Source organism: Blennius ocellaris, assembly GCF_963422515.1.
Source record: "Blennius ocellaris genome assembly, chromosome: 15".
In the NCBI taxonomy this organism is placed as follows: domain Eukaryota; kingdom Metazoa; phylum Chordata; class Actinopteri; order Blenniiformes; family Blenniidae; genus Blennius; species Blennius ocellaris.
In genome coordinates this window covers 22,668,683-22,695,190 of record NC_137664.1, presented here as the reverse complement: position 1 = coordinate 22,695,190, position 26,508 = coordinate 22,668,683, and the positions used below count along the sequence as shown (strand labels likewise).

Below are 26,508 nucleotides of genomic sequence, written 5' to 3'. Positions count from 1 at the left end.
ACAAGTAGTTTGTTCCAAATGTTATCCCAACTACAGTATCCTAAAACTGCAGAGCTGGGGAAGAAAAAGCAGAGGAGAGTCTCACTCTGATTTGCTTCATTGCAGTGCTGTTTGGAGGCTTTCCTGCAATGGAAGTCGTTGTTATATCCTCCAGATGAAGGTTGGATCGTCTCACACTTTGTCTCACAGCCTTGCAGACTTCACCTCGATGCTGTGCGCTCCCTGTGCAAAACTCATAGGAATGCATCCATGCATGCCATCACGAAAAAGCTTTGAACGACAAGAGTCTGAAGCTGTGGCACAATGTCACACAGCTCTTGCTCCACACGGTGACCGCTTGTACATGGCAGGGCAGGTGGCCAACTTTTTGATCGCACCTCATACACATGTGAGTGACTGATTTTTTTTTTTCTCTTAATGCAGCTTGTTACAACCTCCTGAGAATGTATGTGCTTGTTTTTTTATATCAGCCACAGCTTGTGTTAAATTGTATGTGTGCTTTGAAATGACTAACATTTGACAGAATCTGCTGATATAGGCATAGTTTGTGAAAGGCTGCCAAAGACTGTCACTTGCAAACTCTTGAAAAAAAATACTGATTTATGCAAAATAAGTCAAATATAGATGTACGTATTTAGACTCAGCAGTCAGCCTCGCTTAAGAAGAAGTATGATGACAGGCTCATTAGTGTTTTGAATGGTGGCTGAACTTCTGTACTTTACATTGAGATAAAGATTATTTATTTGGTTCTTCAACATGAATTCATGTTAGATAATATATGCATTTATATTGAGCAAAGTTAATTTAAAAGATGTAAGAAATATACAGCCATTTCATCCAGATGGTCATTAGTACTCACCAGAAAATAACTACTTGCACATGTTACCACTTGTATGCTCAGCATAACTCACGTCGCATTGCTTTTAGAACTTCGAGTGTCTTCAGATTATGTAAATACACCATGTAAGCTATCAATGCCGTTGTTTCTCATTGAATAAGAAATCAGTTCATCTGTATTTTGTGCCTCAGAGTATCAAAATATTTCTGAAGAAAAACATCCTTTAAGTTGTTCTGTCCAACTACTGAAAAATACAATGAAACTGAGTCATGTGCAGCTGTGATAATAATAAACATTTCACATTTGATCTTACTAAATTCTCTGTGTGTGTCCTAATTAAAGCTGCTGTTTTGCATGTAACATACTTACATACTTAAAACGCACCGTGAGTTATTTGTAAGAGAATCTGGGCTTGAGGACTTCTCTATTGTTGGGATCTCACAAGACCACAAAAAAGTTGGTTCATTTCTAAGGAAAGCCAATCTTCATTTGTCGTGACATAAGATCTTGACATTTGGAGTCTGAGGCCACATCTGCACGACGAAAAAAACCATATTTTGTCCCTCCAGCCTTCTCTGATTATTTGATGACTTCACAGACCGCAGTGGGAGAAGAGGGGGATGATTCCATCATCTTTTTTCCACAGATGATTGACTTTGTCGTCCACACCCCGGGGGTTGGACGGCACGAGCCGGGGTTTTAGAATTTCCCTACTCTGGGACCCGTGTTCAAAAAAACAAAAAACAAAGGTCTTTGCGATCCTAAAACACTGCCTCATGTGGATGACAGGCCAAGAGTGAACCGTTTTCATGGTCTGGACGGCCCCTGACTCAGGATTCAGGCTGAGCGCCACACCCAGCAGGGGGTCCTGCAGCCACTATATACCACTAACTGATGTAAATCCTCCCCCTTTTCTTGCTCAAAGGACACTGACTGGCCTCATAAAAAAAATATTACTTGACAAACTTTTTTCACAAAGACTTGTAAAACGAAATAAAAAGTAAGACATGAAAAGGGAGACTGTGATGAAATATAACGGTCACTTTAGTTAACGAATCAAAACGAGACGAACATGTTAGGCCACAACGAATGGACAAGAGATCCAATCACAGCTGCTCTCATTGTGGGACAAGTTCAGTAGACAGCCAACCAAAAGAGCAAATCTTAGAGGGCAGATTGACCTATGTGAAAGCAACAGAGACTTTTTGTTAAAGACAAGTTCCAAACCTTGTACATTTTGCAGGACGTTTCCACATCAGTTGAATTGTTTACATTATATTAGTTGTGTAAAGTTGCAGTCTTAGGGTCTCCAGGGCCCCTGTCCTGCATGTTTTAGTCTCCCTGCTTCAGCAGACCTGAATCTAATAATGATGTCATCACCAAGTGGTTCACTCTCTCGGAAACAACAAAGTTGCTGCGCGGCACTCAAGCTAACCAGCTAGCTGCCGGAGCGCTCCGATGGGGAAAACAAAACAAAACAACCAGTGCAAAGTGGAGGATGTAAACAACAGAGGATTCATGAGGTCTGCTGCCCGGCTGAGATTAATGTTGTAATGTCACATATCTGTGGAGCTCGAAACCCCGCCTACATTTTGACCTCCTTTATGGAGGAAATGCACCAGATTTGGTACTTTACTTACCTTACTACTCCTTCCCTGCACGTTTTGTGCGGTGGAAACGTGGCTATGTTTAACTGTTGACACACCTTAACAAGGACAACCTGCCGGACGAGGACAACAGACAGGTTTTCCTGGTGAATTTCATGCTGAGCGACACTTAAATGGCCAAATAGTGATTATTGTAATATTCAGACGTTGTGGTTTCAGGAGATTAGTTTTGAGATGTGAATGATCTCCGCCTCCTGCAGTGCAGTACTGCTCTGTGAAGCTCCTCTCTGTCAGTTTGACTTTCAACATAAGACCTGTGGACCAAAACCCACCAAGAGGCTCCAGCCTGGTCCCACCAAGCAAGGAGCTTATAGAGGATTTACACTAGTTTTATTTTGACATTTCATTGTATTTTGACCAGAATGCTTCATTAAAATTGACTTTATGTTGAAATTGTAATCATTTTCAGTACTAGCTGTTTGATCTTGTAAGAATATAGACAATTTCATTCCACACACTGTGACACAACAAAGAAACACTTTAAAGTGTAAATTTAAAGGTTATTATAACAATATTTTACCAGTCTGGTCACTCAGGATGAAACTGGACTGTTTGTGGTCCCTGAAGTACATTAAATCTGATTTAATCATCATCTTATATACATCTTATATACATGTGTAAATGTATGTATTTATATTGTATACATCTTATATACCTGTGTATATATGTATTTATATTGTATACATCTTATATACATGTGTATATATGTTTTTATATTGTATACATCTTATATACCTGTGTATATATGTATTTATATTGTATACATCTTATACATGTGCATATATGTATTTATATTGTATACATCGTTGTATTGGTTCAGTTATGTTCTTTTAAATAATCATAACATATTTGATGTTTGGTTCGTTCAATATCAACTGGTCCTACAATTTGAAATGTTTTTTTAACCGATTTATTGAAAAAGATTATTGACTGATGAATCGATTATTAAAATAATTATTTGCAGCCCTATTACCAATGCAAAAATAGGCCTTGAACAACTTTAAATAATCTGAAACCCATATCCCAACTATGAATGTTATGAAATCAACCACAGTAAAACTTTTGTGCAGCCTGTTCTCAGTTTGCATTGGTTATTTATTCACCTGACAGCTGTTTCACTTTCGTTCCTTATAGCCTGGAACCCTCTTTTCCTTTGATTCCAATTCAAACCTTGTGATATTTGAGATTATATCAGTGGTTAGAGGCACAAAGGATTGTGGTAGAAATTCACTTTCTATAGTCCATTTTTGGAAGTTTTTTGTTTTTTCACCACGGCTAAAATTAATATCCGCCATCAGATTATTATCACATGATCTTATGGAAGAGTGGTCCGATTGTCACAAGGTGATCACCTTTCCCTAACTCCTTTAGGAAGTCTCCTAATGCCTTTCCTTAACCCTGTGAAGTCCTTCATGGGGTTAAGGACAAGTTCATAAGACAAGTTCATAGGAAGGAATTTCCGAATGGAAGCACCCTTAATTACACAGCTTTGATTGATTGCAGTTTATTTTCAGTGCAGTAGAAGAACGTGTGTTGCCGTCCAGCAGCCCGTCTGAACACGCCTGGATGCAGCAGCAGCATGTTACAAACTCCAGAAGTGACATCTGGTCACACCTCACACACTGTATGTCAACAAGGACAAGAAGACTGTCTGCAAACCGTGTGGAGCAGAAATCACTGTGGAAAAACTCTGAAGCTGCACTGATAGACTTCTCATCCAGAAACACATGTGACGATAAACACACAATTTTGCCAAATAAACCAATGTTTCTGTCAAATTTGGAATAAAAGAGAAGCGAAAAGAAACTTCCTCTGAATTGTATTGATTAGAAGATTGACTGCGATCTAATATGAGTTCAAATATTCAATGTGCTCAAACTGAATTAAATGTGTTTTATTACAGTGGATTGTAATGAGGCAGTGGGGGCGCATGACAAGTGAAACATGGATGTAGAACATGACTGGACAAAGTGTGTGTGTGTGTGCGTGTGCGTGTGTGTGTTTTGATACTCTTCATACACATAAATAATTTATTTTATTTATTAAAAGACTTGTTGGTTTTCAAGCTGATTTTGCACCTATTCAGCAGGTAAGCAGAGAAAACAGTGGAATAATATTATTTTGAATAAATAAACACATAAAAACGTGTCGGGAGTATATAGTTTGTTTGGCTCGTTTACCGATTGACGTGTCATCCATCCAATAGGCACCAAGAGCAGAGCGCGAGAGAGAGGACACTGGCCAATGGGGGCTGGGGGGGCGGGGCTCCTGCTCCCTAACGTAAGCGTTATTAGTAGGAAGAAGAAGCCGATTCTGGAAGCCATTACGTTGCGCACATCAATTGAGTAAATCCTACTATTTTTGCGTACAATACGCACAATTACGTCTTCTAAAGAGGCTTTTATGCAATTATGGCATCGGCCGCCAAAAAGAGAAAAATGAATTTCTCAGAGCGGGAGGTGGAGATTATAGTAGAAGAAATAGAGAAACAAAAGCACACTCTGGTTAACCACTTCAATGCTGGAGTCACGCACATGGCCAAGAATAACGCCTGGCTGGACATCCTGAAGAAGGTGAACGCCGTCACCACCTGCCCGCGGGAGCTGCCCGAGGTGAAGAAGAAGTGGTCCGACATGAAGACGGAGGTCCGGCGGAAAGTGGCCCAGGCGCGGGCTGCCATCGAGGGGACGTCCGCGGACTGCACTCAGGTCCCCGTCATCCTCACGGCCATGCAGCAGCGGATCTGCAACCTCCTGGGGGAGGCCACCATCATCAACCTGCCCGCCGGGGACTCGGACGCGGAGATCACGCTGCCCGTGACGGTGAACTCCGCCACCGCCGCCACACTAGCGGAGGGTAAGCTGCGTCCGGGGCCGCTCGTCTGCAGGCGCAGTCCCGGACTGTGAATACGGCGGCGGCGCCGCGTCGAGCGCGCCGGGGCTCACCTGCACGCACGCGACGCGCACGTAGACACGACGGGGCCGTGCACGCGCTGAGTGCGTTCGCCTCTTCAGACAGTTTCAAGTCAATAAAGGAAAACAAAAATAACGTCCCCTTTATTCATTTATAGGCCACATTTCAAATGTTTTCACTTTGTGTGGAAACTTTTAAGCGTGAGATATTTGTGTGAGCGAATTCACGACATGCATTGACCCAAACTCACATTTAATTCAAACCCTCAATGCATTTCGCTGCCTTTTTTCTCCCTTTTCCCCAAAAGTGTACATGCACGAAAAAAAGTTGCACCAGACAGCAACAAAAATTCCGTGCATCAGCTAACAATGACAAAAAATTTTAATTTGGTGGATTGAAATAAAAAATACTAATTTTCTTCAAAATGAATGAACACATCGTTTCAAACTGTTTTGACAATGAGCCAATTAGGCATTTCTGGCCACAAAGGGTATCAATATCAGGCTCTACATAGTATTTACTAATACATTCAAATGAAATTTGGTTATCTAATCTTTAACATCTAAAACTAATCAACCACACGATTGCATCAGCCTATTATTTATTTCATGTCAATATTTCATGTTTACTGTTTAAACTATAGATAACCTGACATTTAAAGGGTTCATATTCTTTCAAATGTTGCTTTTTTAGAAGACTTGAAGTTGTTGAAGTGATTATAGGCAAACGTAATGTATTCTGAATATTGATATATTGATTTATGATGGTTGCTTTCTTGTGTGAACATTTTTGCCACAAAGAAGATGAAAGAGTAGTTGATTTAACTTTTACTATGATTTCTGTGGCTGGAGTCACAAAAGCATGTTAACAAAAAGAACAGCTCGCAGACAAACAACAGAGACATTATCAATTGTCTTTATTATATTTCATTATTATAATGAGGGTGTGTGTACTCTTGTACGAAAAGCCTTTCAGTTTAATATCTAAACTAGTAAAATGAACTAGACTGGACGTATTTGTTTGGGGGGAAAAAGTCCAGATAACTATTTACAATTTACAAGCTTATTTTAATAGCATTGTATTATTCAAAATGAATAAAGTTACTGTATGTTAGTGGTGAGGTTTCTCCCCTGTGAGAGTCGGGGCTGGAGGACCTTCTATGTGGAGTTTGCATGTTTTCTCTGTCGGTAAAAGAAGCACAGAAGCTTGGTGGATATATGAATCCTAAAATTTATTTGTGAATTATTCTGTGCGCACGTGTTGTTTCTACAGAGCTCTGACGCCATGAGATTAGAAGCACCTCTTGGATCACCACAACTACAAACTACATTTGGACAAAATAATGAATCCAAACTTAAAACTTGACATCATGAAGTCTGTAAATGGAGAATTGATGTCACCTTAACTTTCTTTGGCTTTTGTTTTTCTGCTTTTATATAGAACAATGGGTCATGAAATCCAGACATAGACAAGGCCAGTGATCACCACTGTTCTTATACGTGTAGGAATTAAGGTATTGTGGTACAGTAACAGAGAATAAGGATAGGATATGATGTATACACACTCATGGTTACAAATACATGTTAAACATTTTGGTGGACAAGCTTCAAAATATACAATTAACTGAAGGGATAAATTGTAATTCAAAACAGACAGTAATTGTTTTTTTTTTCTTTTTATTCTTTGTACTTTTTTAGCTCTTCCGGCGGGTGCAGGAACAGTCTGTGACGACACAAAGCCACTGAATGGTAACGTTTTTGTTTGACGTTTTACTGCCAGAACATATGTTCATTCATGCAGCCAGTGTGGTTTGAAGTGGAACTGAGGTTGTCATCTGGATTATGTCGTTTGCAGCTGAAACGGCCTACCACACTCTGGAGGATGGAGCCGTGGTGGAGTACTGCACCACCACCACCGTGGGCGAGTCCACCCCCACCGTGGTGGCTGCCGTGGAGGCGCCGGTGGAGATGCTGGCGTCGTCCTCCGCGTCTCCGCCTCCCCAGCAGAATCAGAGCAAGCCCCAGGAGCTGAAGAGCCGCATCGCACTCAACTCGGCGCGCCTGCTGCAGGAGCAGAGGGTCACCAACGTGCACATCCGGCAGATCGCCCAGCACCTGGAGGGACAGAACGAGCTGCTGCAGATGATGCGGCGCTCGCAGGAGGCGCAGGCCTTCGCCCAGGAGAGGCAGGCTCAGGCCCTGGAGGGAACCCAGGCCGCCCTGCTGGCGCTGGTGCAGATGCTCAGGCCCGCGCTCAAAGACCTGCGCAAGTTTCTGCAGAGCAGCGCCGAGGCTGCAAACCCCGGCAACGCTGCGGCAGGAGCCGGGGCAGAGGAGCAGAACAGGCCCAACACACCTCCTCCACCTCCTCCTCATCCTCCTCCGCCTCTTCCTCCGCTCCCCCCCCCTTCAGAGCAAGTCCAGGGCGCGCAGTAGACGTGTGGACGTGCACAGACCTCAGAGATGCCTTAGGAACAACTCAAACAGAACCTTACTGTACTTCAAGGTTTGTTATTTTTGGTAAAGCAATCACTAAAGAAGTGAAACCTTATATATATATATAGATCACTTATTTTTTTTTTCTGTCTGGTTGAGTAGCTTGAAACGGACGTTTTTACATGTTTTCAATGGACATAGACCAGAAGTGGTGAGAGCAGTGCTTCCACACTTCATCCTTCCACTAGCACACAGTGCAGTTTGAATGAACCATGCTGGGTGTGGCAGGGAGGTTCTGGGAGCGACTGGGGGGGGGGGGGGTGAGGCAGCAGACTGGAGTCCCATCAGGAACTAATTACCTGTGTGTGTCTCATGGTAGCGCCCCGGTGGCCTGGAAAGGCAGCAGTCTGGAGGAAGAACCGGCCGGAAAAGAACAGAACAATTTTGAGAATAAATGGTCAAACGTACGCTGTGTCCGCACCTCTATGAGTCACACACGATGAACCAATATATATATATATGTAATTCAGAGAGCATGGTTTTGGGCAGCGAGCCGTCTAGACGTCTCGATGGTCAATTTTCGGAAAAGACGGCCAAAAGAAATGGCAGAAGCGTTGCTCACTGCCGTTATAAATATATGTATAGTGGCCATAACTACTTTTCACCGTCTAATTTTGCCGAATTGAATCTTTTTTTGCCAAAGTATAGCAAATGATTGGCTCGAGTACACAACTTGCACCTGACTTCTGATTTGTATTATATTGTATTATTATAGTGAAATGATATCATGTGCTGTATGCACTTTGAAAGGTGAAAACCTTTTTGTGTAAACTTAGTCCGTCGGGTTTCAAGAAGCAGTTCCGAACATCAACAACGTCAACATCAACCTGAGACGCCACATTGAACTGAAGACGGCGAGTCTTTGAAGGTATGTGGAGTAACTGAAAAATCTAAAGACGCGACGACGGCGAGCCAATGATGGGCTGAATATTGTTCTTTTATGACCAAAGTTCTACAACTTTTCTTTGGGCAAACAAGTCAGGAAACAAACAATTCACTAAAAACTGAAAAGTGACATAGATAAATAATGTTTAAATGTTTTGCACTTTGAGGAACATCTTAAGTTTCTTACCTCAGCCTGGTTCCTACCTCACATTGTGATTGTTTTAGTACAAGAATGATGTCGACACATCTTCTGGACTTTGTTGTTAACAGTATACTGCAGTTCACAATGGTCTCCTGGAGGGTTTTACTATTTTAACTGGTCATTTCTTTGTAGAAACTGCCTGATATATTTTCCTTTGCACCTTAAGGACTACTGTCCAGTTTTTTTGTTTTTGTTTTAATAATTCCTCATTAAAAAAGACCATTCAAGCTGAATATTTTTTTCCTCATGTTTTTGAGAATATACTGTAGGGCTGGGAAGCTGCAGCTGGATACTGGTGTAACTGAATGGGTGGCAACAAGAGGGAAATGCCAGTATTCTGAGGCTAATAGCTCGCTGCAACGTATTGGGAAAAAAGAAAAAGAACTATGAACTAGTTCATTTTTGGAACTGAATTATGAACTATGTACTGAACTAGTTCATTTAAAAAAATTTGTGAACTGAACTTTGAACTAGTTCATATAGAAAGTGAACTTTCCCAACACTGTACAACAAGTCCATGTAGTGAAGTGAGTCAGGTCCAGTTACAGGTATGGTACCAGAGAAAACCGTCACCAGTGAAAAGAAGCTATTACCTTTTTCTGCCTCAAACCATGTCAGAGATAGATTTTGATTTCCATTCAGCAGAGTTAGCATGGGGTCCAGCTGGACCAGGGTCCGAGCGATGGGGGTTCCTCCACCAATCCAACCTCACCTTACCTCACTCTACAATAGGGATCAGTGCAGCGGTGCCTCCTTTTCACGGCCCCACCCCCACCCCAATGAATTCAATGAATTGGAAAGATTGATTGTTTTTTGAGTTTAACATTGAAAAGTTTTTAGTTTTTTTTTTTTAATTGAGGGGAAAACAAAAACAAAAGAAGAAGCTAAGTTCTGTGTTTCAAATGAAAGGAGACAGACAGATAATGTTTTTGCAGTTTATTTCACAATGATAATAAACAAACACTACAATTTTCACAAAAAAAGTTACATTTCGCTCAAACCTTGAATCTCTCGAATCTACAACAAATGAGGAGTAGGTAAAAAAGAAGACGTGGACAGTAGTAGGAGTCTGAGAAGTCGTCAGTGTCCACTGGAATATAAAGTTCATTAAAGGGATGATTCTAAACACAATGGTAACCAGCTGGAAGTGGGAGCATGAAGAAGTATACTGTTTGAGTAAAATGGTGCCTTGTTGAAAATGTGGTTACAGTTTGATAAGATGTATAATCTATATGTATTTCAATTCAGTATCCATCTCTGCACACAAATCTCTGTTACTTGGAGCGGGGGCGACATGCATGTTGGCCAGAGTCGTCCCGCCACAGGGTTCAAGCTGGGTTGATGTTGACAAGTGGAAAAGTAACAGACATTAAACTTTCATCTTTCAGTAAAAGTAACTGCAGTAAAAGTGACTGTTTGTCCAATGGGAGTTTAATGACTCTATTAAAGTAAAGTTCATGACGCCACATTGCGACTCAGGACTGAACAACAAACAATCCTCAGAGTCAAGAGACCAACCACAGTTACCTAATCGCTTGCCTGGAATACCACGAGGAGGAGTTTGTGACAGCGTGCTAAATGCTGCAGAAATACATTGTTCTGATAAACAACTAACCTTCTTTCTCCACATTAGTTGTACAATAAATGCTGTGGCAGAGAGAATTCTGGGCTACTTCCATTCAGGAAATTTCAAGTCGTTAAAAATACATTTGAGAAAACGTGGCTAAAGTGTAAATAATATAAAGATTGAACTGGTACATTTTGCATTAAAACTAAGGGAAAACTTTCATTTTGTTGGCATTGAAAAGCTATAAATTGCTATCACTTTAATGGTTTGAAGCAGTTGAACTCCCAGTCCTATTTGAAGACAGATGACTGTTGCAAAGGCTGTGTCTTTTGGATGGATAAAAACATTATAGTGAAAATGTGGTTGCCTTCATGATCTCACACTTACTTTCAGAAAGAATAATAATAATAACGCGGACAACTATGAGAGAAGCTACATGTTTGATTCACTGTGAACACGTTTGTCATTTTCAAAATCGCTATCCTGTGAGATGAGCTTGTAGGGTTTCTTCCTCTCCTTCTCTTCCAGCACCGAGTTCCCCATCTCCACGTCTTTGCTGCGCAGCTCGTGTCGGGACAGGAACTCCACGATTCCAGCTCCAATGGAATCCCCCAACACGTTGGTGGTGGTGCGCAGGCGATCGCTGCACGCAACACACAACACAGATCAATAGATGAATGATCAAGGTCAAGGTGAATTTATCAGCACCTGTAGGGAGAATCTTTGTGCAACTGGAGAAGACATCTGGCGTTACATACAGAAACATTTAGAGAACACAGTAAAAACAGCGTGGACATGGATGGGCCTTCAGGCTCACTGACAGGATTAACAAGGGAAACCAAAATAAAGGAACTGCTAATATAAGAGACTTGTTAAAAATATAATAAAACAAAGGGACAATACGGTTGTCCCTTACTGTAACGTGGTTCATCTTTCGCAGCTGATTTTTTTGTGTGCAATTTTGCATGCTATTTTTTTTTTTAGGCGTATGAACGTGCACAGTGTTTTGCTAAATATACATCAATGTCTAATCGATAGCAGTGTTCTCTGAAGTGCTGCATGTTTGCAAGTTTTGTTCCTGACAAACTCCACAATGTCGACAAAACGCTGTGCATCGACAAAGGCACCTGCGGTCGCAGCCAAAAGGCAGAGGAATGTTTATGTTTTGAAATCTACCAAGGTTTGACCTTTGGGAGTGTTTAAACAAGAGAAATGTGAGGGAATGTTCATTCCTGTCTGAGAAAAGTATATCAAGTGTGTGTTGACGGGTGTCACAGCCTTAAAGCATGTATAATACTTGGAAAGAAAAACAACTACTTCACAGAGTTCGCTTATTGCGGGTTATTTTTAGAACGTACCCCCGCGATAAACGAGGGACCACTGTAAACCTAAGCAGGTCAAACTCTGCTAAATATTTATTAGGCCCACAAGCAAAGTGTATTAAGATGTGTTTGAATGAAAAATGGCAGCAGGAACAAAGCTGTTCCTGTAGTGTGCAGTCTTAAGTTTGGGAACTTTAAATGTCTGTTCTGATGGCAGGAACTCTCTGGTTAGGGGATTGGAGTAAGGAAATGGAGCTGGCCTGTCGCACGAGCTGCTGGGTATAAAGTGACTGTAAGCTCAGCTGTGACTCCCCAATCGAAGGCATCGACTCCAGACCGGACCTGGTCTGATGTTGTGTAACAGAGTCAAGCCCAGTAAGAAAACAACCAAGAGGCCTCCTACACTCGTTCCTCCAGCAGAAATTCCATCTGCAGAACAGGTACGATCCCCTGGCTCTCAGTGAACTGTGTTACAACAGGGACCCGCCAGGATGCTCATCACACAACAAGCAGGAAACACAAACAGGTTCACAGAAATAACCCCAAAACCACAACTAAACCAGGGGCGAGGAGAAACTCATCAAGTTCCTTTTCAAGTCTGGACCAGCAGGACACTATTGATTGGAGACTCAATCACCGTTTAAGTCACAATGAGAAAGACTGAAAATGTCACTGTGACCGATACAACAGTGCAGGAAATGACAGCGATAGTTCCCACTGTTTTGTCTACACATCCCAGCCACGTGAACACCGTCATCCATGCAGGCTCCTTCCACATAAGCCCCGGTTCCACCGCACACAAGTGCCGGGACGGAGCAGAGCGGTACGGAATAGAGACCCCGACCGAAATTTTGGGTGGCGTCCCTACTGCAGAGAGGAGCGTGAAAAGTGGGCGGGGCTTATGAGGTCCGCAGAAATGTGACATTATAACAGAAAAGAACGTTGTCAGATGTAGATCTTATAAATCCTCTGTTGTTGTTTAAATTCTCCACTTTGTACTGTTATTTTTTGCAGCGGAAAAAAAAAAGTAATTTTTTACAGCGGAGAGCTGCAGCCGCAACTTCCGCATTTGTTGTGAGAGAGCGGACGCTCCGGCCACTTGCCGGCGACTTGAGGCGACGTGCCCCGCACTCGAGCGCTGGGGTGTGGGGCAAGTGGCCGGAGCGTTCCCCCCGGTTGTCTGAGGCACAGACACGGGAGTCTGAGCTTTCTGCTCAAACGCAGGAGGTTCTCCATTCCGGCGCTGATCGCGGTCCGGCAGCACAGCGCCGGAACACGGAGGCGCCGAGCTCCGAGCTCCGAGCTCCGTTTCATGGCTTCCGCGGTCCGTCCCCGCGATAAAACGCCACTGACCGCGGCTGAACAGAACGCTGACCGCCTCTGGGAAGCAGAGCTGCCGGAGCGCGGTCAGCGCCGGAGACGAGTGCTCCAGACTCCCGTGTCCCGGACGCGCATCCACGCCACGGCGAGCGCTATGCTGCAAACAGAAAACTCCAACGCGATGCAAAGACCCTCCCCCCGGTCTCCCCCTGCCTCAAGTCGCTCTTTCACAACAAACACTAAAGTTGAGCAGCAAAGAAAAGAAAATGAAAATAAAAACAACCAGAGCACAGCTGACCACACTGACAGCAGAGGATTCAGCCGGCACATTAAAATATTGAGGGTGTGTCGTAAATCACTGACCAATCAGCATACAGCAGCTCAAACTCAGACCCGTTCCATGGTCCTGGTACCCCAACGGAAGGGGAGCAGAAAAGCGGTGGCCTTTGGAGCAGTCTGGAGTGGTTTAGACCGCATTTCTGTCGTGACACGCGAACCGGAGCGGTTTAGACCGGTCTAGGCTGGTACTTTTTGTGCGGTGGAAACGGGGCTATACTGCGGAGCAAGACTGGTTCTGAGGTCCTGAAAAATGACTTTTCACTCATAATGGAGACTCTGAAGGAGTTCCAGCCCCAACAGGTTTTCATTTTAGGTCCCATTCCAACACTGGGAAAAGGAATTGAATCTTTGTCTCGCCTGTTAGCCTTGAATACATGTCTACATGCTTCTCCAATGGACTTCAGCCTGTTGTGGAACTGTAAGGACCGCTTCAAACCGGACAGGGTTCATCCGAATATCACTGGATCCAGACTGCTCGGCACCAACATACGTCGTGCCCTCGGGATAACACACAACAGGAGGATGACCATAACCACCAAGGACACTGGTGCTAACAGAGACTCAGCCTCCACCCCTCCCCTCTCCTGTCTTTCTGTGGCCCAGATCAACCAGGGAAACAGAAGGAGGTGTCTGCCCCAGTCCTGGACCCAGCAACCCCCCTGCCTTCCCCAACCACACCTGTGAGGGAGCATGTCAAAGCAGCGACATTGAACCTCAGTCAATTCAAGCAGTTATTAAACAATAACGGGTCGTCCACACGAGAATGCTGGTTTGCTTATACGAGTCATTTTTGGTCAATTATCCACATGAAGCAGCATTTTAGAAGCCCGAAAACAGGTTTTGTTCTCTCTCTCTCTCTCTCTCTCGCTCTCTCTCTCTCTCTCTCTCTCTCTCATATATACCTATATATATATATATATACGAGGACAAATTGTCGGATCAGTTGATATTGAACGAACCAAACACCAAATATGTTCTAATTATTTAACTGATAACTGATAATAATACTCTCTCTCTCTCTCTCTTTCTCTCTCTCTCTCTCTCTCATATATACCTATATATAAATTATTTTCTTTGATCAGCTATCTCCAAGTCTCGACATTTTTACAGAATCAGCATCTATATGGTTCTTATAATGTTGTTATTTAACTTTAATTTGGAATTCAGTGCTGTCACTAGATCTGAAATAAAATCTTGCTCCACCAAGTATTTACATCTAGAGATGCCACTGCTCATCTTTATCAAAAGCCTTTGGTGAGAGACTCTCTGGGCGTGTTCACAGTCCCCTGTTTGATCCGGACCAGAGTTCTCATCAGGGAAAACACGTTTTGTTTGGGCGATCTGAATTGTTCCCCATAGACTCCATTGGATCTAATAGCAATCTCTGGTCCCCTTGAAAGTCTGGGTTGGCTTGCAAATGATCTTTCCAACAGGTAGGGTGAAAGGTAGTGACGTAGAGTGCAATGCATCCTGGGTAGTAAACAAACAAAGCAAAATCAAATCAGAAGAAGCAAACACAAAGAAAAAAATGGAAAACTGTGGTGGCTAATTAGCCTAGCCGCCACAGGCTAAAGTAGGGGACTTCCGGTTTCAGTCAAGACCAATCGATCACCAATTCTTTACTTCCTGTCTGATCAGTGTTTGCTTCAGGCGACAGCACCCCCAAACGAGCAGCTGTTCTCAATGCGTGGTATTTTCAAGGCGGTTTGATCCAGTCTCAAATGTGCTGCTGACTGACACCCGAACCAAATGAAGGTGTGAAAAGGTCCCCACAGCTTTACAAGATCTAGGCTATTGATAGTTTCTGCTCAGTGTGGAAAGTCCTCCTGAAGTGAGGTTTAGACAGAGATTCACATTTGGTCCATCCCAGTTAAAAAAGAGAAAGGTTTTTTTCTTATTACCCCAGTTAGCTTAGTAATTTCAAGTAGGCTATAATAATTGAAATGATTAATTTGGGAAACCTAATTATGTTTCTATGTTAAAACTCATTGCAAAAATATTCAATACAAAAGGGAAGATGTGGAACGAGACTCCAGGGAGACCCATGAAGTGTGTCATTAGGTGGTAGTAAGATATGAAGCTGTTTTGTATGGTTCACTTGTTCATGGGACAGGAAAGTACTCACAGGAACCAATCGACTGCAATGATGAGCGTGATGTCATCAGTGGGTAGGCCAACGGAGGTCAGAACAATCACCATGGTGACCAAACCCGCCTGAGGGATGCCAGCAGCTCCGATACTGGCGGCGGTTGCTGTAATGCTTCCATTCAGGAGAAAGATAAACACAGGTGAAACCAACGCTGCAGCTGCAATAATATAATGTTACGGTAAAAGTCTCTGTGTTTGTACAATTTTACCTGATGGTGATGATCTGACCAAAGTTCATCTCCATATTGTTGACCTGGGCAATGAAGATGGCTGCCAGTGCCTCATACAGAGCAGTCCCGTCCATGTTGATGGTGGCACCCACAGGCAGCACGAAACGAGTGATCCGCTTATCAATCTTGTTGTTCTCTTCCAGACATTTAAAAGTTACAGGAAGTGTGGCAGAGCTAGGAGGTAATAGAATGGAAACAAGATGTGAACAATTGCAGACATTCATTACAATGCAGCTTTAGGCTTTACAACAATATGAAATAAGTTTGCTGCATGGCTCACTGCAGGATGGCTTTAAAAGTCAGTTTCTGATGTGAGATATTGAATGCCTCTTGAATTATTGCAGTGATATAAGGTATTACGAGGCTATACAAGTTGGACTGGGAAAAAGGTTGGTTTTGTTTTGTCAAATAAAACACACAGGTTGTATTGTCATGTACACTGCTATACAAACCACACACTAATTTTCTATGAAACCAAGCGAAAGCACTTAGTTTGTCCAACTCCAAATATGAATACAAAGGCCTGGATGACCTAACAAATAAAAAACCCAAACCATATTTAAACTTGACCCTTTACTAAAGCTTATAGTTTGGACTGCTTCAAGCCTTCCTGGACCATTTTCTTAGTCATTGTTTCAGACTGTTGAAAGACCTTTCTGTACTGAGCGTCTCTTCTCATGGTGAATTTCAATAACTTCTTCAAGCACGTCTCTCCCCCGAAGTGTTTGCGCTCTGCTCAGTTCTCTCTCTCTCTGGATCTTCCTACAGTTTGTGATCTGAACTCCCTGTTCAAAAGGACCAAAAGAAGTTTTCTTAATGATAAAGATTTTTTTTTTTACTTTCCTCTCCTATGTTGCTTATGTGGGATTGTAGGGTTTTTTTTTCTCTGTATTTTTTCTGAATGTAAAATGTCTTGAAATGCCTATGTTGTAACTGGAGCTCGGCAATTTATGAATAACTGATTGACACATTTCCTGCAAACATAGTCTAAAATTAACCCGATCTACTACATGGCTGACTTATTAACTTGAAGTATAGTGAGTTCCCTTAATGATGACTTGATTGGAGGGATTAAAACATGCAGGGCTGTGGCTCAGGGTCCAAAATGCAACACTTTTGGTCTACTTAGTTGGCAAGACTAGGGCAAAAAAATCTTTTTAGACTAAAGGGGGGCGAAACCAAAAATGTTGGGAACCACTGAGCTAAGGTAAAAAAGAAAGGATAGATTATATTTTCCCAAATCATTCAAAATGCTGTTCAACCATTTGGTACAGCGACTTCAATGGTGCTGATTTTCCAAAAACATTTGAAAAATGTGCTGCTGGTTCAGTATCTGGTCCATGTCAAAGACTTCTGGTGTAGTGTTCATTTTGAAGAGTCATGGACTGACTCTTCCCAAGTGTGGCTGTGCCTTCCTCTCAACAGTCCACGAATGTTCATCTTGTTCATCCATGCCTCAATGCTGAGGCAGCCTTTTGAAATGTCCCCATTCTGGGGCCCATTTGAAAAAAAAAAAAAGGTTTTCAGGTTCATAAAATGCCACGCCATGCAGATGATCAGCCAAAAAATTATGTCGTTTCATGAAACGACTTTCTCGTGTGGACAGGCCCTGGATCACTAGTGACATTTGGACCAGCAGAGTTAGCGACACCAGGGTCCATAGATACGGTAGTGCCAAGCCGTGCTACATGCTACATGCTAAAAAGTTTTGGCGCTCAGACACCAGCAATTCTACATATTAAACATGATTAAAGTGTGACTGATGCACTTGTTAAAAGCGAGCTGGAGCATGTGTGTGCGGTGCGCATAAGGAACTGCATGGCATGTGTAAATCTGTTAGAGGTGCATGTTGCGCCGATGCAGAGGCTGTACAGAGTCTCGTGTATGAAAGAATACAGCGGTGCCTGAGGCACCTGATGAACCTCGAGGGGCCTGAGTCACAGGTGGGGCACGTCCTTGACTTCAAAATTGGTTCAATGACTTTCAAATGTTGAAACAAATGGAGGGAAATAGATATAATTAATGTTTAATATTTTTATCCTATCATGGTAAATAATTGTCCGTAACGAGCGTCTTTACATATATGAAGGAGGTCACAGATTACCCCAGGGGCAGATGCTTGTCTTCTCACCTGGAAGAGGTTCCCAAGGCCGTTATCAAAGCTTGCAGGAGGCCAGCGATGAAGATGAAGGGGTTCTGCCGAGTAATGACAAAATAAAGGGTGGGCAGAATAAAAACCGCGTGGATCAGCAGACCGATGATGACTGTGATGGTATACATGCCCAGCTGGCCACCCATCTGTGTCAGATCATCCATCTCCACAATCTTTCCTGCGATTAGGAACAGGATACCAATAGGAGCGTACCTGGGAGGACGAGAGGTAAATTAAGTGATTGGAGAAATGTGGTGAAAGCATTAATTTGAGGTAACTTTGAGTGAACTTGCAGAAGATTACCACATGATGATGGCAACAAGGCGCATGATGGCTTCATTGAGGCTGTCAAAGAAGTCCCTGAGGAGCTGGCCCTGCTCCTTCATGTTGCCAATTATCAACCCAAAGCACATAGAGAAGACCACCAACCCAAGGGCGTTGACCCCGTACACCTGACCCGGCACTGGGATCACTTCCTCCCGGGTGATCTCCAGGACCTCTTGGGTCCCATTGGTTGAGTTGAAGAGGGTCTCGTTCACTGTCACTGTCACATGGACTGTTCGCTTTCCATACTTAGTTTTGAACTGGAGAATATCAGAGAATGAAGTCAGTCAGCTGAAAAAGATCACGGTTCTCATCCCTTTACATTACAATAATGTTAGTAACAAGCACATTAAGCAAAGTTACGAAATAACTTGAGTTGTTTATGCTCCCCAGAGAAGGACTCTGCATTTCTTTTTTTTTTTTTGTCAGCCAAAGTACTTTTTTAAAGCACCATTGATGGTAAATGTAATCTTGAGTTGCTCACACATTAATTGTGTTTTTCTGTGTGGCGTTTGCTTGTCTGTTGGTGCACAGGTTTATTTCAGTGAATTGCTGTTTCTAAATTTGATCGTAGCAGTGAATACGAGAGTGATTCTCTGTGCTGGCCTGGGGAACATGTCCAGGATGTTTTTGACTTTTCACCCATTTAGGATTGAACTGTATTTCTAATCTACTTTGGTTCAGTGAAATAATAAAATTATAAAACCAATTACTTCAACCTCATTGTAGTTTACAGCTAATCTAAGTGTGAAAACCATCCATCCATCCATCTATCCATCCATCTTCTTTCCCACTTCGTCCATTTGGGGTCACAGTGGCAATATTGAGAGCAGAGAAGTCCAGGCATCCCCGTCCCCCGCAACTTCCTCCAGCTCTCCTGGAGGGACCCCGGGGCACTCCCAAGCCAAACAAGAGGTACTGTATAATCTCTCCAGCGAGTCCAGGGCCGACCTCAGGGCCTCCTCACAGTTGGACCTGCCTGGCAGACCTCTAAAGGGAGGCCACCAGGGGGCGTCCTAACCAGATGCCCAAACCACATCAACTGGCTCCTCTCAATGTGGAGGAGTAGCGGCTCAACTTTGAGTCTCTCTTTTGGCCGCTTGTATCAGCAATCTTATTCTTTCGGGAGTTGACCTAAAGTTCATGACCAGAGGTGAGGGTGTGGATGTAGACTGACCGGTAAACAGAGAGCTTTGCTTTACGACTCAGCTCCCTCTTCACCACAACGGCCCGGTACAGTGACTGCATTACTGCAGCCGCCTGTCCAAACCTGTGGCCAATCTCACAATCCTTCCTCCCATCACTCGTGAATAAGACCTCAAGATACTTAAACTCCTCCACCTGGGGAAGGTCCACCCCCTACCTGGAGAGGGCATGCCATCATTTTCCATGAGAGGACCATGGACTCAGACTTGGAGGTGCTGATATACATCTCAACTTCTTCACACTCAGGCATGGGGGAGGTATGGCTGTGTTTGACTGGGCCTTCATTCCAGACCTGTCTGTCTTGGGTGACCCTGCCAGAAGCATGGGCTCAGGGCAACATAAGTCACTAGGCGACGCAAGCCCTTTCGCCACAACAAGGCCAGAACCCAGGAAGGGAAGTGTGATAACGTCTCTTAAAATTTCAATATATCAAGCCCTTGTGAAGAGATTTTGACATCACTGCACAAGGACTAAATACTTACAGTTTGACATGTGTCATTAAAAATGCTCACCTGCTGTGTGCAGGCCTGGACCAGGTTTGGTGGGAACATATTTCTGAAATGAGAAAACACACCGTGATTTAGAGGTGACAAAGACTCGTTAGAATCCAACTCTGTGGCTTTCACTGTTACTACCTGATCAGATCTAAGAAGGCGTCAGCAGGACTGACTTGCTCTATGGTCTGCTGCTTTCCAAACTCCTCTTTAGATCCTTTTCCTGGGTGGATGATGAGGACAATGATAATACCAATGAAGACTGCAATGAAGGTAGTGGTCATGTAGTATATGACGGCTCTCATTCCCATCTTCCCTGAGGCTTTGCTGTCCAGAGCTGCCATTCCTGGTGAACAGAAAGGTGGCAGAGGTGGTTAAAACTTGAGAAATAAAGTAAATCAAATTATCTTTGATACACAGCCATCGTAACAGCACTGACCCTTGTGTTGAATTAGTAATATAAATTATGTAATACAGTCTCAGGTGGGTCTTTACCTCAATATAGCGCATAATGCCACTGCAACGGTCTCAGGGATCAATCATATTCACACACACAATCAATCACAAGGTGCTGAATCACTGTTGGAAGCAACAGTGTTCAGTATCTCGTCCAAAGAATATTCAACACACTGACAAAGTGACAAGTTTGAACAACCAACTTTATAAATAGAAAATGACCTACTGGACCAAATAAGCCACAGTCACCCCACACACACTGGTATGCTGCTTACTACATTTAAAATGGTTAAAAAAATGATTGGAGTGCTCTAAATGGTTAGGATCTAATGTGGAACAAAACCTGTAAACACACAGACAGAATCCTGATCAGACATGGAACCATCTTGAAGCAGCTTGCATGGCATGCAAGAGCAACTGTATGTTTCCCTGACCGATGTTGTGAAGCTCTTTGACATTCCTGAAGCTAAAAACACCCCGAGTCCAACAGGAGTGCTGCCATGTGGGCTTTGCAATGGAAACCAGCAGTACTGATTCACAAGACCTTGAAACCACAACTTGTGCTATGATATTCCCCTAAAGTAATAGAGGGAAGATTACCGGGCTGAATTTCAGCATGCAGGCAAGTTATTCTAGGTTTAACATCATATTTACTCTCAACCAGTCGAACTGATGCAATGCTTTGTTTTATTGCATCACATCAAGTGAATCTGACCACCTTCCCCTCCTGTGGCAAAACGTGACGGGTACACTCAAAATCTGGGACTTCCTCCCGGGGGTGCACTTGAATTGAAAGAGTGTGTTTGTCATTACTTTAATGGTGAGGCTGTTTTTTACCGAACTGCATTGTAGGAAGCATTCACATGCCACATGTACTATAGAGTGTCCCTCAATGATGGTTCTGACATTGAGTACATTGAAAAGTGCATACATCTTGGTAGCTGGCTTCACAGTACACTCATATTTGAAACCCACATAAATGTACTGCTTGAAGGTCAAATCCTGTATTGCTTTTTTGTTTTTTCTGTAATAAATCTTCCTTTACGCATTCCACCAAACAACTTCTGGTTAAAATGACAATTCTTCCAAACTTAGATTATCGTGATGTCATATACAGCTCTGCCTCAAAAACTGCCCTGACAAGCTGGACGTTAGTTATTTACCATGCTGCTATACCTCCAGGCAGCACTCCCCGCTACACTCTATTCACTGATTAACTGGTCCTCTGTTCATGCACAACGACAAACTTACTGCTTTCATTTCATCTCCAAAACTCTTGTTGGGAAAACTCCTCTATATCTACAGTCCATCCAATATTCAAAAGACAAACCACAGCCTACATCCCGGGACAGTGATTGCCAAGGTTGTTTTTTTTTTAATCAGGAGGACCACATTTTTACCATGGAAGCCTTTTTGGCTTCCATGGCTTCTTTTTGTACAATTACAAAAATAGGTTGAAGGATCCTCATAACACACAATGAAATATAGTGTCTTAGTTGTATTCTGTAAAGATGAGTTCTATTTCTCTGAGGATAAACTCTATGCTTGCAGGGTGTTTGGTGGACTGGTGTCGCTTCAACTCGCAGTTTCAAACTTTCCGTCGCCAGTTTTTGATCGCAAAAGATGCATTCAGCTCTAATTTTGTCAATTGCTTCAGTGAAGCCATATTCTATGTAACTGTCTTGATACATTGTTTTTCTTTGTGACCGATTCATCGTCCTCTTCAGCCTGAAGCTCCACCGTTTTCTCCCTTCTGCTTACTTTGCAAGCTTAACTTTATGTATCTTAGAGACAGAATATTCACATTCACCCCACCCATATCCTCACAATATACTTTAAAACTTTTAATTAGTCATGTTAAAATATATATTTTTGATTAACTGATATGCTTTTAATGTAAATATAGTAGTTTTTGTGACATAAATGAATTAAATGCTGACTCACCCACCTATTTTTAAAACTTGACAAAACGTTTTACCCTTAAAATCAAGTATGTATGTAAATAGATAACTTGTATGGCACTTTTCCACCTCGTAAATCATACACCCATTCACACAGTTATTCACACACCAATGGAGGTGGTTACAATGCAAGGTGCTCTGGGGTTCAATGTCTTGCTCGAGGACACTTTGGTATGTGGACATGGGAATCAATCCTGCAACTTTACGATTGGGAGACAACGGCTCTATCAACCAAGCCATGCCACCCCGTGTATGTATGTATGTATGTATGTATGTATGTATGTATGTATGTATATATGTATGTACGTATGTACGTATGTACGTATGTATGTATGTATGTATGTATGTATGTATGTATGTATGTATGTATGTATGTATGTATGTATGTATGTATGTATGTATGTATGTATGTATGTATGCATGTATGTTTTTCTTCACGCCTCCTTGTGGCCTCTTGGCCAAGTTGTCTTTGCAAATGAGAATTGTTTCTCAATTGGCCTACATGGTAAAATGAATATGAAACAAATGAATAAAATAAATACAAAGTTTGCCTTCCAATATCATGAACCAAAAAATCAATCAAATTAGGAAATTTCTTGAGTTGAATAATGAAACATGGGTTAGGGTAGGATTTTAAGCTAAAGATGGGATTGGAAGTGTGAGGATGTTAATGCCAGGTCTGAAAAGGACCACTGAAGGCATCATCATCTCAGATCAAATTAACTGTTGAGGGTTAATTAAATATGTGTCAATTAAACATTTTAACCCTCAGAGCAAGAGCAATATAAAAATAAACATTATATGACCAAATCTCTTTCATAGCGGTATAAAAGTAATTAAAATCACACATATTTCACTGTTTGTAGTTATAGAATTATCTTAAGTGTTCCTGCTCATAAATATTTTTATTATATTTTACAAACAAACACTGAGATATATACACTGTCACACATTGTTTTTGTTTTTGTTGTTTTTTTAAAAGATAAATGCATCCATGAGCTGTTCTCAGACTTATGAAAACTAAAGCATTCGCACTGTGGTGTGTATGCCTTTGTAGCAGCTCACTGTGTGACACCCTGAAAAATATAATAGATTTTATTTTTGTGTTTTCTGTGGTAGAAAATGATTATTGCAGCCTCTATTATTCAGATGGGTTGTGTGGTTGTGGCTGTGTCAGCTGCATTCAACTGCTTTGTCTGATTAATCATTTATTACTTTGTCATCATTATATCTTTGAGTCATTGAAAAGCTGTGGGAATGTAAACATGATGTTTGAATGAAAGCCAGAGGAAAGATCAGCTGGTGTGTCGTTGACTGTTACACATTATGAACACAGGAAGCAGGATAAAGTGTTGCACCTGTGATCAGACTGGAGACGAGGAGAGGGAGGACCAGCATCTGGAGCATTCTCATGAGCAGCTCTCCAGGAAAGGAGAAGTACTTCACTTCTCGATAGGTCATCTTATAGGGGCGCAGTGCGAATCCAAGAACAATACCTGCAGACGGAGGAGCAGAGGAAATGCTGAGCTCAGTGCAGGTTCTGACTGAAGGAGGTCGCAGAGGCACAAATACACACCTACGACAACTGCTCCAACTGTGAAGAGCACAAAGGCGTTCTTCTTCAGGAAGGCCTGGACATCCTCTTTGGAGATCTCCTCCACTTTCCTCTTGGCCTTCATGGTGCGTATATGAATGCCTTCCCTGAAGCGTTGCATCTTGCTGAACACATGAAAAACAGTGTGGAAACAGACCTGCAGTCTTTATCATCATGCATACAGTCCACATCAGCATAGAGTCTTTATTTGGCACCACTATTACGGATCTCCTCAGATTGACCTGAGATACAAAGTCTTACATTTAATAAAGTATTTTAAATTGGACATCAATTCATGGTACAGAGGTGGCCCACAGGCCCAGAGTTCCAGATCATGACTCAGACGTCCACATTGTATAATAACCCAAACCTCATCAGGTACGTTTGCTCAGAACGAGCAAAGAAGTCTTAATTACCAGCCAGACAATCCCAAAACTCTACAGGTACATTGTCATTTCATTCCCGTCCACTACAAATCCCTCGTTTTGTTGTTTTGCCACTTATCTGAGCCTCACTGGAATCCATCGTTTTACAGTATTTGAGGTGCATCTTTTATGAGCCTTTGTCTGATTCTATGAGTTAATATAAACACAGAGAAACATGGACTCATTTATATTCAAAAGTCAAATGAATGCAGTTATCCCTCTTTTTCACATTGTTCATTAAAAGATTGCTGCTTTAATCTCTAACGTGATAGATTAAAATGTTTTTAAAAAGCCATCTTAATTAGTTTATCAATTAATATAAAGCGATTGCAATTACTGACCACTGGGAACACAAAGGAGGAAGTCCATATTTTTTTACGGGGTAGGTACATGAGAAATGTAGTCAAACACTGACAAATTGTATGTACAGTTTTAATTCCTCATTAAATTCTGTAAGTTTCTGTAATCCTGTTGCTACATCTTAAACGCTGCTGAGTCTTTTTGCACAGCAATTTAATGTATTACATGAAAAAAAAGCGCCTTTATGTGTTTCAGTGTCAAAAATGTGAATATGAATGTGCAAATTGTCACTGTCAGTAGTTTGATGAGTGCTGTGGTCACAATTGAAGTCACATTTATGTAATAACTATAAAATATATGACATTATTTCTGAAGTTTCCATTGTTTTCATAGTTTCAGGTTTACGTCTTTGATCACTGACTGGAAACAAGCAATGTCTAAAATGTTCTTTTATAGAAAAAAAAAGTGTCTCGAAAAAACAGTAATAATTAATAATACCTTTTATTTTAGTAATTATTTTCCCCACAGGTGAGATCAAATTTATTTCCCCCTCGTCGTGATTTTAGGCTACTTCAGCTGGAAACTTACTGGAAAATATTTTAAAAGAGAAGCGGCGTTGCCACAATGGGGGTGAAACTCAAAAGAGTATCTATAGGCAGTGACCAACATTGGAAGATAGGTTCTAGTCAGAGGGTTTTACTTTGAAAGTAAAGATCGCAATTTCTGATTCTAACAACTTTGACTAACTTGTAACTGGAGCATTAGAACAATACGTGAGCTTCAGTACAATGTGTGGTGAGAATATGAGAAAGAGAGGTATAGATCCTGGTCACCTGACCACCGAGCCACAGTTCACGATAGCCTCCCTGTCCCCCAGCAGGAGATTCTGGACATAAACAGGAAGATGAAATTGACCACATGTGCCCTCAACGATTTCACATCTGTCTGAACACAGGTGACCACACCATCATCCACAACCACCTCCACCACACCATCAAGCTCCCTGACACTACCCTTGATTGGTTCTCGCCATACCCTACAAACAGAACGGAATACTTTTCCACCGGTGAAGCCAAATCAAGAATGCAGACTGCCGCCTGCTGAGTTTTCCAAAGGTCTGCCCCCATCTTGACACCGACTTCACACTGAGTGGGCTTCCTCTTGGTCAAATTTCCATCTATACAGAATATCTTTCCACTGCTATGCCGACATTCAAAGTGACCCTTGCCCCTCCTCTGCTTCAGCATCCACCTCGCCCGCATCATCAATCTCCACAATCACCATCTGCCTGGAGGAGATACAGGCATGGGGGAACCAGAATTTCCGACAACTGAATAGCTTCGTATCAGAGACCATATTAGTCAGGACACCCCATCAGCTTCAGCCACCTTCAATTACAGCCATGAGCTTTTTTTGGTCAGGACATCTCCTCAACAGTCAGTAACATTGGCGTGCGGCTCGACATCAACCTCTTTTGATTCTCACATTAAATATATGTGCAAAACATAATTTCCTTTCTGCCCTGGGCTCACCCTGCCTGATGCTGAAAAGCTTGCCCATGGGTCTCTCTCCTCCAGGTTGGACAACTGCAATTCACATCACAAACAAAACCTCCAATACATTCAGAACAGCTCTGCCACATTACTAGAACAATGAAACACAACCACTTC

General features: G+C 42.3%; 2 protein-coding genes across 2 annotated transcripts; one reads left to right on the top strand and one right to left on the bottom strand.

Annotated features, from left to right (window-relative positions):
- Positions 1–4,916: 4,916 nt before the first annotated feature.
- On the top strand, positions 4,917–7,853 carry naif1 (nuclear apoptosis inducing factor 1; the record flags this gene model as incomplete). The annotated part of the gene is made up of 3 exons (XM_080510304.1): positions 4,917–5,361; positions 7,116–7,166; positions 7,273–7,853. 3 exons carry the CDS (start codon positions 4,917–4,919, stop codon positions 7,851–7,853), a joined length of 1,077 nt encoding a protein of 358 aa, XP_080366430.1.
- Positions 7,854–10,999: 3,146 nt separating this feature from the next.
- Positions 11,000–24,234, bottom strand: LOC308140590 (excitatory amino acid transporter 1-like; the record flags this gene model as incomplete). The annotated part of the gene is made up of 9 exons (XM_080510430.1): positions 11,000–11,210; positions 15,674–15,808; positions 15,906–16,100; positions 18,058–18,291; positions 18,382–18,662; positions 20,121–20,163; positions 20,244–20,448; positions 23,878–24,015; positions 24,096–24,234. The coding sequence occupies 9 exons, from the start codon at positions 24,232–24,234 to the stop codon at positions 11,000–11,002; spliced, it is 1,581 nt and encodes a 526-aa protein (XP_080366556.1).
- Between the last annotated feature and the right edge of the window lie 2,274 nt (positions 24,235–26,508).